This window comes from Catharus ustulatus, chromosome 9, assembly GCF_009819885.2.
Source record: "Catharus ustulatus isolate bCatUst1 chromosome 9, bCatUst1.pri.v2, whole genome shotgun sequence".
Lineage (NCBI taxonomy): Eukaryota > Metazoa > Chordata > Aves > Passeriformes > Turdidae > Catharus > Catharus ustulatus.
The window spans coordinates 32865951-32879316 of record NC_046229.1 but is presented as its reverse complement, the minus strand read 5'-3'; the positions used below and the strand labels follow the sequence as shown (position 1 = coordinate 32879316).

General features: G+C 46.8%; 1 protein-coding gene across 2 annotated transcripts in view; it reads right to left on the bottom strand.

Moving 5' to 3' along the window:
- Nucleotides 1-7074: 7074 nt before the first annotated feature.
- TNR (tenascin R) overlaps nucleotides 7075-13366 on the bottom strand; it is a 35391-nt gene continuing 29099 nt past the window's right edge. For both annotated transcript variants that reach the window (XM_033067467.2, XM_033067468.2), the window contains 2 exons: nucleotides 12149-12312; nucleotides 7075-11702 (listed from right to left, as the gene is read on the bottom strand). In XM_033067467.2, coding sequence (XP_032923358.1) covers nucleotides 11583-11702; nucleotides 12149-12312 — 284 coding nt within the window. In that variant the 3' untranslated portion in view covers nucleotides 7075-11582. The remainder of the gene's footprint in view (nucleotides 11703-12148; nucleotides 12313-13366) is intronic.

Here is a 13366-nt window from a genome sequence, read left to right as displayed (position 1 = left end):
CCTATATCTCCTTTGTTCCCTGACCCTATCCCAGTCCCCTGCATCCCAGCTCTCCCCCCTCACTGAGCTACAGCCATTTCCTCTTTTGTGGGTACCATATCCCCCTATGAAAACATCTTTCCCAGGGCACACAGAAGCCACGTGGGGGCTCACATTCACCTGAGGGATATGTGACCACTCTACAGCACGACACTTTTGAACCCCCTGTCATAGGATTGACTAAAAATATTTATTAACAGAGCTCTCCAAGAGTGAGCACAGCTAAAAATACTAGGCTTCAGGGTGCCTGTCCCTGGTAAAGTGAAAGCCCAGCCTGTCCCTGACACCTGGGATATTTGCTTCATTCCCTAGGCAAACAGCCTCACTGGGGCTCCACACTTTTGTATCACTAATTTAATTTGGCAGAGGCCTTGACAAGGGAGGAGCTGCTGGTCTTGCACCTTCCCTGGATTTCCTAGGCCCCCCTGAACACAGTGCCACGGCAGGCTCTTGGCTTTAGGCAGGAGTGCTGTGGTGATATGGTAGAGGCGGTGGACACTGCTAATGTTGATGTCTTGGAATGTTGCTAACTGTGAAGGAGAGTCTTGATGCCATCGGGGGTGGTGATGTGAAGCATCAGATAGACTTTAAGAAACTTAGAATTAATGCAAGAATATACAAATATAATCAGTCCCCTGCTCTGTCTAAGCCAGCATCCTCCTCCCCATAGCTGTCCTGTAAAGGTCCCTTCCAACTCAAATTCCATAGAGGTCTATAGGAGATGTTTTGAATTAATCTAAACAGCATGTGATGCTTGACCCTGGGGATGTCTCCTGCAGCAAGGCGTGCCAAGGCTCCTTCCCATGTGGCATGCAAAAAGGGTACATTTGCACAGATCTTGTTTGGACTGCAGTGTATCTGGGATCCAAGGAATTGTGCTTTGTTTCTCAGAAACTTTAATGGGCGAGAGGAAGTCATGACTCAGTCGCTGATGAATCACTGCAGCTCCAGATTGTCTCCCTGCTTTCTGGTGCCCTTCAAGCACAGGAACTGAGTGAGCCCATGCCAGGCAAGCTCTTGTCACCTCATGGGATGTCAGTCTGAGCCCAGGCCTGTGACCAGCTGGAAGTCAAATCCCACCTCCAGCTCCTGTTTTCCATCCATCCTTCCCAAAATCCTTATTTCCATGTGATATCATAGCCTTTCCCATGCCAAAAAGTGCCCCTGATAACTTCAATTGCCTCCTAAGACCCCCTCAACCCCTAATTTGATTTTGCAAACACCACTCATTTTACACTGAAGATAGAAACACCCTCTTGCTTCCCCCTTTTTTCATTGGATTCATCTAACTTTGTTACCAGTTTGCCCTGTTACACAGCTATGGGCTTTACTCTTTGATAACACCCAGCTGGTGCCCAGGGTCAGTTTATTTGGGGTTTTCTCGGTATGTGGGAGTGGTAGAGTGACTGCAGACATCATCGCACCTTTCTTTCCCAGCTGCTTCCTCTGCTTTCTGGTGGTGAATTCTATTTGCAGACACTAGTTTGGCTTAAAGTAAGCAATGGAAAACTCTGCTCCCAGAGAAACATTCCTCTCATTTTTCCCCCATGCTTCTGCCTTTTCCCCTCCCTCTCCCACTCCCACAAAAAAAAGCCTGCAGTTTAAACACCAAAAATAACGCATGCCCTGGTCGTAGTCTGGATAAAAATAGCAGCTCTTGGTATTTAGCAGCAGCAATAGGTTTTCTGGCTTTGGAGGAAAATGAGGAGAAGGAGGGATGGGATGGCATGGGATGGTGACCGTGACTCTTGACAAGTGCAGGACAAACACGAAGCTGGTGTTTTGGGAGAAACTGCTTCATCCCCTCCTCTCTCCCATTTGGTACCAGCTGGGCTCTGTCCCCTCCTGGAAGGGGGAGCTCTGAGGGTAGGTTGGGCTCAGGTGTCCCAGTCTCACCTAGGTCCCACCTTGAGCTGTTTCAGTGCTGCCCTTAAGTGTGGGCTAGGTCCCATGGAAGCAGTGATGGGGGCAAATGCTGCTGTTAGGGAAAATGCCCCACATTTTTGGAAGTGCCTCATGCCCACCTATCACTTGGGAGGCTTTGCAGCTGGGCTTGCCAAAGTGGGTCAGGATTTGCAGGATCACCCATTCCTCCCTGGTGCTTAGACAAGAAGAATGCTGAGGTAGGGAGTGAGGTGGGGTCCACAGGTGCCTCCTCAAATACTGCTTGATGCTTGTGTGGAGAAAACTGTGGTGTAAGGGACCTCTGTGCAGGTGAAGAGGAGGGTGGTATGTGTCTGCTCAGGGCACGGTTTCTGCTTGGGGCACAGTTCAGTGTTTGGGATGTTTAGAGCTGATTGTTTTGTGTGTGTGATCTCCTTCAGGATCTCCTTCCTGAGGAAATCCTACAGGCAGCATTAGTGGCAGGCAAGGGAGACAGGAGACGCACTAAGAGGTGGGGAAAGCACCCTGGCTGGGCGAGTCCCGGCAGTGTGATGTGTGCCTGCCCCTTTGGAAGCACTCAAGGATCAGTTATGTGAAAGCCAGGGAAGGAAAACCTGTTGATGAATGGGGGTGCTCCTTCCTCCAGCATAGATACGGGCTCAGCAGCAGCATCAAGGGCTGGATTTGTGGAATGTGTGAACCAAAGGCAGAGGGGCGAGTGATACTTGGGCACAACCTGGTGCCCCCAAGGACTAGCATATGCCCCAAGTTGTAGGAAGTGGTGGCTTGTAGCCTCCTCGAGTCACACCCAGGGGTTTCCCACGTTGCACAGGTGTCGTGTCTGACCTGCCAAGGTTGATTTTTAGGTTAAAAACCAGTTGTGCCAGCTGTCCCCTCTCTCACAGTCCTTCCTTTGACTCAATGCCGTGCTGCTGAGGAGCAAGCAGTCAGTGGCCATCCCTCAGTGCTGGTTTCCCCCAGAGCCTAGCTTTGGTGGGCAGGGAGAGACAATCCTACTTTTTAATGATAGGCAGATGCCAAATTAGTAGCAGTATTTTGATTATTTTCATTATTTGTCCCCCTCCATAAGCCACTCCCATGGGGGAAGCTGTTCTCAGAGATCTGTGGTGAGCTGATGTCCCTTGGCTCAGGATCACATGAGGATTTTGGCTGGTGGTATTGGAGCCATTGGAATGTTCTGTGCTGCCCTTGGGGCATAGCTGCTGCCTAGGGGTGGGACTATCTGACCTTTGTTCTTAACAGTTCAAAATCTTTCTGCTCGTCATCTTGTTTGCTACCGGGGGCTCAGTGGGGAGGATGCAGCTGGGTGTCACGGCTTGGGCAGGGCAGTTTGCTGGGAGCTCACCCACCTGCCAGGAGGGAACTGAGAGAGAAATGCAAATTGTGGTGGGTGAAAGAGGGGAAAAAACAACCATGACCTTTCTCCTGGGGGTGTTTTTCCTCTTTCTGCTCCTCTGCAAGGGAGAGCAGGTTCCTGTATTTTGAGGGGAAAAATCCCCCTGAGACAGGGAGCAGAGGCAGCCTTAGGTTGTGATTGGGGAACCAATCCAAGGGGTAAACAGGGAGATGCCATCTGGTTTTGACCTGGCTCGAGTGCATCCAGGGGCAGGGTCAGACACTGTCTCCAGGAGTGGGGGAGCAGTACTCCCCTGGTACTTCTCCAACTCCATTCCCTCCGCTGATCCTCTTCCAAGTGCCCATTTCCAACGCCTTCTGAAATTCTTAGGGGGAGGATTTTCTACCTCATCCCACTCTATCTGTTACTTTTAAGGAGAATTTTTTCTCATAACTGTTTGCAGAATTTCTTCCTTCAGCCCCCTCTTCTGTTGTAGCATCAACAAATGCAGGGGACAGCTTGGGGACAAAGGCCTGTTGTGGTGAACAGAGGCAGTTTGTGTCCCCACTGTGTCCTGGGGCTTTGCTGGTTAGAAGCCACACTAGGCCCTGGTCCCTGTGGAGGAGCAATACCAGGGAGATAACCTGGATGGGAGCAAGAATATTAGCCATGCTGCTGGGAAAAGCCTGCTACAGGACTGCTGCACATCCTTTGATGTTCCTGTTGACAACAGAAAGCAGCCCAAAAGTTCTGGGAAGGGAGAGAAGTGCTGCTATAAGAACACGGCCAGGGTGGCACTGACAGAGGGCAGGGTTAGAAGGGATATTGGAAGAAATTCTTCCCTGTGAGAATGGTATGGCCCTGGCACAGATTGCCTAGAAAAGCTGTGGCTGCCCCATCCATGGAAGTGTCCAAGGTCAGATTGGATGGGGCTTGAAGCAAACCAGTCTAGTGGAAGTTGTTGCTTCCCATGGCAGAGGGGTTGGAACTAGATGATCTTTCAAGGTCCTTCCCACCCCATTCTACGATTGATTCTGTGCTTGTTGAAGCAAGATGCAAGCAGAAAAATTGCTGACTGTGGTACAGGGAAGGGGGATGAGCCTGCACGCTGCTATTCACAGCATTCCTCATCCCAGGGAGAGGGGACACATCAATAAAATTTAAAATCCCTGCATTTAGATTTGATGAAAAGAGATAATTTATAATTTTTTTACACTCTACATAACTAAACATTAGAGCCTATAGCCCCAGGAGTTAAAAATATAAAAATGGGAATGAGAGTTTTAAAAGGGATGATGAACACGTGCTGTCTTATGAGGGGAAATTAAAATCTGAGAATGTTGAAGATGATGCTATAAAATCACATCTCCTAAGCCATAAAGCAGCTGTGAATCTATGGCTCAAAGCTGCCCCTTCATTGACCTGCTCCTGCCTTGCTCTTGGAGGCATTGCACCTCCTCCTGCTGCACTCTGTGCTCCTGGGCCAGCATTTCCCACATGTTTTTTTTCTGGGGGGGGGCCGAGGCTGCAGGATGTGTTGTTGGGAATGTGTTGCTTGAGCTCTGGGTTTGGGATGGGTGCCCAAGGTCGTGCTGAGGACCTTTGTACACCCTCCTGATGTTTGCTATTGGAACAATGTTTCTGAGCATCACCCATGCAGAAAGGGGACTTTGGTAAGAGGACTGTGATGAAATATCTCTGTGTAAAGTGCAGATGGGGTTCTGTGGTGGCTGGAAGTGCCTGAAGAGGAGTGTGGCATGCCTGGGAAGACATGCTTCTTGGAGCAGCTGGAAGTAGGAGATTCCACCACATGTAGGACCGTGTCTAGATTATGGTGATGGCTCTGAGCTGTGCAAGGGCAGTGGGAACTGGAGCAATGAGGGTGGTGGGCACATGTGACAGGGCAGGAGCTTGCCAGAGTTTAGTGTGATGGGGCAAAACACTTCCCTGGCTTAAATCAAAACTTGTAGCATTTAGAAAAGGGCTTCTGCCATCCCTCACTCCCTTCTCATCCCATCTGAAACATGGAGTTGGGCTTTGACTGTGATTTTTAGGAGGTGGTTATGCTCCAGAGGGATGCTGCAGCTCCCCATGTACCTGCCTTCTCTGTGTACCAACCTCTGAGTGACACATACCCTGCCTCTTGTTATTGGTTTTTGTAATAGGAAGACTGTGTTTCTTCCAGGTGAGCTTTCTGGGGGGGTTCTCTGCAAGAAATAGAGGCCATGGGGGCTTCACTTGACCACAGACATGCTGAATGGGGAGGTGGAAGGTGTTGCCCTTCTCTTAGAGACCATAAATGAAACACCCTGGACTGGGTCAACTGCTTGGCCAAGCATGGTGAGACTGGGATGACAAATACCATCACAGATAACCCTTCCTCCCCATCCCAAACATGTCTCTATCCCTCAGCTCCTCCATGCACAGGTCTTGCATGAAGGGTCTTCCATGGCACTGACTACCTTCAGACACAAAAAAAAAGTTCATTTATTCCAGACAGTTGAGTCCATCAGGCTTCACGCTATGTTTTTGGTATACTAAGGGTCATGGCCAAGGTGGGACATCCCCTCTCCCACAACTTCCTTTTTTTTGTCTCATGAATCCGAGCAAGAAAGAGAAGTTGAGAAGTTGCTGCCAAAACTGCCCTGTTTTGTCTGTCCAAAATCAAATTTAGAAAATATTGAAGTGGTCTGGCAGAAGAGCTTCTTTCGAATTTTCTCATACCATCTGGCTGCACGTTGAATGTGAAAACTTTAAACAAAGAGGTTTGGGTAAAGTCTTGCTGTGAAATAAGAGAGGAATTAAAAAATTGTCTGAAGTTCATATTTATCCTAGATATTTTTGCTAATAATTTCTGGGATTTTGTTTGTTTTTTTGTTTTCTTTTTTCTTTTTTTTTCTTTTTTCTTTTTTTTCTTTTTCTTTTTCTTTTTCTTTTTCTTTTTCTTTTTCTTTTTCTTTTTCTTTTTCTTTTTCTTTTTCTTTTTCTTTTTCTTTTTTCTTTTTCTTTTTTCTTTTTTTTCTTTCTTTTTTTGTGTGTGTGGTGGTGTTGTTTTCCAAGGGAATGTATTCTGCTGGAATGAACCTTCCAATCTGTTTTTTGGTGGGGTTTCCATCGTGTTGGGAATAGATTGCTGTTTAAATCAGGCAAATGGTTTTCAATGAAGATTTTGGGGCTGTTTCCCTTTGCTCCCAAGCATTCATACCACAGCTTTGCTTTCTCTGTCTGCAGATTGCAGAGCCAAGAGCCTCTCTAGCTCATGAGAGCAGCTAAATTTATTTGCAAAATGTCTTGTGCTGGGCTGAGGCCAAAGTGCAGCTCCCTGCCTTCCTGTGGTTAATGGACCGACCGTACTGACCTGACTTAGTGGCAACGTTAGTGCTATTTATTTTAGCAGCATAGTTGGGCTGGGGGGACTTGGGAGTCTCTGGTCCCACCTTCTGCCCAAGGCAGCCCTGGGGTTGGATAAGGATGCTCAGGGCTTTTTCCGTCTTGGTCTTGAACACCTATAAGGATGGAGATATCACCACCAGCCAAAACTGGACTGCCCCAAAACTTCCTCTCACTTTTTTTTTTTAATGACATTGCATGTGCTAGATCTATCAACTGCTTTGTTCCTCCAGGTTTGAATGTGAATCTGTGCTAAGCTCTCCATGCTCCTCCCATGGGATAACCAAAGATCAGGGATAGGGGATGTGTGTCCCTTCTTGGCATGGGGCTGGGGGTGGAATGTTGCTGGTCTTGGATGCACGAGGACCCTGGTTCCACCCTTCCCAGACAGGCACACAACTCACTCCTTCAGTATCTTTTATTAATGTATAGAAAATGCATTAAAAAAGGAACTATACATAGCCTAAGAGCAGTCAGGACTAAAAATACTAGTTAACAATGGTTAACAAGCGTTGATCCCATTCTCCAAGCTACATTTTCATTACAGGGTGGGGAGAGTTGCTTAATATATTATTTATTTATATTATAGATTTTATTTATGCATTTATTTGCTTTTATCTTCCCCCTCATTTGGTTGCAGTAGTTTGTGTTTGAGTTCATCAGAACCTGTCCAAGGCATTTCATTGCCTCTGCTCTCCCTTCTTATTTATGTTTTTAAGCTTTTTTTAAACATATTAAGAACATTTCCAGGATAACACCTGTACACAGGGGGCTGCTTGTTTGTTTAGGTCTTTGTGTCACCATCCTTCTGAGAAACCACTGACATCTGAAGAATTGCAGGCTGGGTATTGAAGTGGGTCTAGGCATGAGGATCTCCCAAGGGAAGGGCATTTCCCTCCCACTTACCCCAAATTTTCCCTCTAGAAGGGGCAAGGACCTGCAACCACCATCAGGACTTTAGGAAAGGAGAAGGTGACCCTGGAGGTGCTGGTGGTCCCCAGGGGACTGTATTGAATTTTATGGCCATCCCAGGGCACTTGGCTGGCAGAAACAAGAATGGGAGTCTTGTTTGGCCCTGGGACAGAGCCCATTGTTAGTGGGTGTAAGCATGAATTAAAGGTTTTTTTTGGGTGAGAGTTCATTGCTGGCAGTGTTTGGTAAAGTCAAAACTTGTGGGCATGTCTGGAGGGCACAGGATAGGGGGTGCATGGTCACCCCCTGATGTGATGGTGGGGACACAGCAGGAGGGCAGCTCTGAGCTGGGATAAAGGTCATGTGCTGGTGTGGAGGTGAGGCACCAGGAGGGTACTTTGGCTCCCACTGTATTTTAACAAGTTGGTCTGAGCCTATTGTGGGCATGGGGACACCACTGGCTGGGCACTCACCAGCTGCATCACTGGGAGTGAAGGTGGCATGAGCTATGCTTTCCACACCAGGCACTTCACATGGGATAAGCATCCCCTTGGGAAGGAGGCAAGAGTGCATTTAGGCTGGTACTAAGCTTTGAGATGCCCATGGTAAAGTAATGCAAAAATATAATTCTCCCCAGCCTTTGTGTGGATGCTGTCCTGGTACCTCCCTTCTAAAACCCAGCTACTCTTGGGGAGAGACTGGCCTCTCTCCTTCTTGAAATTATTCATTTAAAGAAGCTATCACTTTACTAAAAGCAGCTTTTCCTTTCAGGGCTCTTTTTTTCTTTGGTTATGTTTCAGTGCAGCGTGCAATGGGAAGGTGGGCTCAGAGAATGAAAACAGAGGGAAATGAAAATCAGGCAAAGGATGAAAGTCCCTTTGTGTTTCCCTCCAGGATTTTGGGGTTAGAAATAACAGGTGGGTTTAAAAGGCTGCAAGGGTCATGGGCACATACGGTGTTCTGCTGTGTGAAGGATTTGATGTGCTTCTTCCTGCTTCCTGTTACAGAAGATGGCATCTCACAGCGGGTAGTGTGGTTTAGGTAACAGCCCCATGTTCCTTTTTGGGCTCTGCAACAAGCCTGAGCTACACAAACCTGGGATGGCAATGGAGCCTCCAGAGCTCAGTGATAGTTCACATGCTGAACCCAAGGTTTCTCAAGATGAATACTGCACCAGATCCAGGCTTAGTTTCTGGGAATTTCAGGGCCAAACCTGGTCTAGCTGGAGAATGAACTAATCCATCCAGTGATGGAGGGTGAGAAGAAACTACTTAATCATGGAGCAGTTCTGTAGCATCAACAGCTGCGTCATCATTGCCAGTTGTGTGCCTGGGTTTGGATTGGGTTATCACCAGGAGAAAACCATGATGTGTAGAAATCTTTCCTTTAAAAGGTTGTAGCAACTGTCTTTCACCAATGCCATGGGAAGGCAACATCCTGGTGTCACATGAGAGTCAAGGAACATGTGTAATAGCACTGATGTGTAATAGCACTGAAAGATTGGATGTTGTCTCCAAGAGTGTCTTTCATCCCTGACTATGCAATTGGGTCAACTGGGCTGACTCATCCTGGTTACAGGACTTGTACAAGGGATAACAGACAGGAGGAGGGAGAGGTACATATCAGTAAACCTCTTTAGAGAATAATCAACCTTTTTGAGGATCTTTTGAACCTCCTAGAAAAGTTTGGCAAACTTTGATTTTCTGTTTGAGTCTTACTTTTGAAAAGAGAGATTTCTTGCCTTTCATTTGACTGTGAATGATAAATGTGTTTCCACTGACATCTCTTTCTTTCACCTGAGTAGGTAAGAAAACAGCACTGTCCACTGCCAATCTCTGCTGGTGATAACCTCTGCTCCATTATAGCTTTTGTTGGGATATTTCTTCCTATAAATTCTTGAAGGTCTGGAGAAAAATTTACTCTGTTGGTCTACTAAAAACTTTCTTAGGCTTTAATCAGTTTCATCTGCTGCTTTTTGTTGGCTTTTGGATTTTAAAGCAGGGTTGGGTGCTCAGGAGGTGTGACATGCTGCCATCTGTGAGAGTGGCCATGTCCTGCAAGAGATCCTATCATCTGCAGCCTCTGACTCACCTGTTCCTCAACTGGTTGACTTGTTGCCTGATTTGATGCCAAGGGGAAATAAGAAGGGACACCTCATTTATGTATGAGATGTTGCTAAGCATGCTTTCTCCAGGCCAGCTTGTAAGCTGACCACATGAAGGACTGGGCCCTGTATCTAATCTTGACCTCAGTGTTAGCTGTGATTTCATGTGCCAGTATGTGACGTGGAAAAGGAAGTTATGTTTCCTGCTTAATGCCCTTCTTCAGCTCTGCAGCCATAGTGAGTAACATCAGAACATCAAGGAGTGTGGCCATGAAAGATATACTGGTCTGAATTATAAGCTACTGCAGAGGTGCTTTTATGTTGCCATCTGAAAGATGTTTTTGAGACAAAGCAGTTTCAGTATGATAAAACCAGATAGCAGTGTTTAGCATTCGTAATGTTCCTTTGGCTACAAATCCAGTGATGAGCTGCATTGTCCTTGGATGCAGGGATGAGTCCCTTCTTTGAGACCAGGCCGGTGAAAATGCCCAACATTGATGGAAGTCCTTGGCAGAAGAGTGACTTAAGCATGGTGGTCATTTGGGCTATGTGGTGGTTGGGTCAATGACAATAGGGCACAGACAGAGCTATCCAAAGGTTCCATCTTCCCTGAGACAGGAGAAGTTAAGGATAGGAAGAGTGAACCCATTAATTCTTCCAAAGGTCTTGAAGTCCTCCAAAATCTGAATGGAACCCCTTCCAGGAGGGGAAACAGTTAATTTCCTGTTACAGAGATGGGAATACCAAGGCACTGAGATTTGTGTCCTTCTTATGATGGCATTGAAGAGGGATGGTGTAGGAAAAGGAAGGAAATGGACATTCCTCAGCTTGCACTTGTCTTCCCTTAGCTGCATTGTCATAATTCCCTGTGTGTGTGGAGGGCCATGAACAGGAGCACCTGAGCTGTGACAACTGTTGGCTTCAGGTTGGCTGCAGTTGTGTGATATCTTTTTATTGCTGCCCCTTCTCTGAGACTGTTTTGTTTGGGACCAGTGACCTGAGTGAGAGGGAGCATGATGGAATGTAGTAATAACGGAGGAAATGGGTCCTAGATTTCAGGACCAGGAGTAGGGATTTTTCTCCTAAGTTTTCTAGTTTAAATCCTTTCTTCTCCATCAAGTTCATCATAACCCAGGCAGATGTCATGGACCTGGAGTAGGCTGAGTTCAGCTTGGAGGCATGGATAATGAAGATTGGGGCTGGTGGAGTAGTTCCTATTCCCATACACCCTATGCACACGAGGATCACTTTGTGGTGGGATCAACACATGAGCTATGTACTCTCTGGAGTTTGCCTACATATGCAGATATTTGCCAAGCCCTCCTGTGAAAACTGGGGATGGGATGAGCCTTTTCTCATCCTCACTTAGTCCCTATGTGTCCAGAGCCTGCACACAGGGGAGGGATGCACCTCTGCCTGCTGGAAGAGTTGGTGTCTACAGGATGGCATGAAGCTTGGGACCTCCCTGCCAGGAGGGGACAGGGAAGCAGGGAGAAGACGGGCACCCTTGGCCATGACTGGGCTGGAAATGGCCATACAAGGTACCTGTGGGGAAGGTTTCTTCCACAAGGCCTGTGACAAACAATTCTAACAGGGTTTGCTGGAGATTTCTGTGTCTTTTAAAAAAATATCAAAAAAATCTGACTCTTTCTTCTCATGTTAAGGGCCAGAGTACTGAGATAGGGAGACTGGAAATTTGGTATTTCTCTGGGACAGATGCAAAGCAGTGAGGTCTTTCCTTTCCTATGGCCTTTCCTTGTCCCATGGTTCCCTCCAGCACTTGTGAGGGGCAGGTTGCTATCTCAGACAAGTGGTAATTTTTTTTCCCTTTTCATATTATAAAATACAAACAAAATGACAGAAGAGGTGGTGGGAGGCAAGAGGGGTTCAGCTGGCTCAGAGCTGTAGGGACCGTCGCTTCCTCCCAGAGATGTTACGGTGGTTGTAAGGTCGCATCTTCATTTCCACAAAGGGGATGGAGAACTCGTGACCTTTCCAATGGTACCAATTAATCCCCTGGCAGGAGGGAGAGAAAGGCAGAGAGGGTAAGGAAAGAACCTAACAAGAAACCAGAGTGGGAGAGGAAGGAAACAAGGTTGATTGCTATAGAGAAGCCAGAAGGAAAAACTTGCTATAGCAAAAACTTGCTATAGCAGGAGCAAGCAACTCCTGTTTCTATGGCTTGATTATTTTTTTGCCACTGCTCCAAAGGCTGATCAAATTTCATGTAGGTAATTTTTTTAATCTAACACACTACAGCAAATGACTATGGCAGCAGTGTGAGACACAAAATATTAGCCTAGTTGGCTTGAAGGTGGCTCCCTTTGCTCCAGCTGCTCTGGGGTCATGCTACCAGTGTTGACCTTGGTGCACCAATCACACAGCCCTAGCTGTAACCTAGGCTTGCTGACATGCTCCCCTAGAAGAAATTCCAGAGGCTTGCAACCCAGCTCTGCCCTTACCTGACTGTGCCGGGATTCTCCGTACTTGCCGTTGAGGTTGGTGCGGTGGCAGTTCTTGTACCACCATGCCCCTTTGTAGGACATGGCACAGTTGGTCACAGCAACATCGTTGTCCCTGTCCTTGGTGGAGAAGGGGCGTCCCTGGTGATAGGTGAGGGAGTCTCCTGTGGAAAGAGGTACCTTTAAAGGTGATGGAGTCTGAGTTATCTGGTCTTTTCACAAGGAAATTAGGATATTTTGGTTATGTAGTAACCATTCCAATTAGTGGCTCAAACAGCTGACAGTCTGGGAATAACGTTAACGGGAATTATTCACAACTGATTCATCTGAGGTCCTCTGCTGTCTGTTATGGATCAGTGCAGGCCATAGCAAATCTTAGAGACTTCTTGGCTCTGTCAGATAACATGCTTGGATACATGTTTGGATCTGAATTTCAGTATTTCAGAAATTATTCAATCCCAGATTTTTGCATTCCGTATTTCCCGAGGCTTGGCTCTGCTATATAACTTCAGGATGCTTTCAGCCTCCTTCTTTTCTGTTAGCCAAAGGAAGCTTTTTCTCTTAAAGGAGACCAAACATTCATCTCTTGAACCAAGACTCTTGGCCACCTTTTCTCTCTTTGGATAAGGGGAAGAAGTTTTTGGAAGGTGTGTGATATCTTATTCCACCAAAACTTCACATCCTCACTAGATAATTAGAAAGCTGCTTTTGTCTGAGAGAAAAGTCAGAGTAAAATATAGTCAATTGAGTGATATACTTAGAGGAAACATTCTAAATATGCTCCTTGGTAATTCTTAAGGACATATGAAGTGGACCCATGCTGGCTGTGTGCAATCCAGCCATGGAGAGACTTATTAAAAAACCTCTTGCCAATGAACCTTTGTTTGAACCCTGTCTCCCTTAGCTCAAGGAGGAGCAGAAGCTCCTTGACTGGATGGCTAGAAGCAGAGTTTGCATGGTGAAGGGGACAGAATCATGTCTGCATGATCCCACTGCTGCCATCCTTGGCAATAAGTTGGGTGCCTTGTGCCCTGGCATTTGAGGTTAGATCAAGTGCTTTGTTGCGCCCCATAAAGATTCCTGTCACTTCTCTTCCAGTGGCAACTAACTGGTATTGAATAGGGAAATTCCTGCATCTTGGGTATGTTGTGGGGTTCCACCTAAGACACAGTGGAAGTTACGTCATGGAGGCTTGCACTAGGCACATCTATCCCAGAT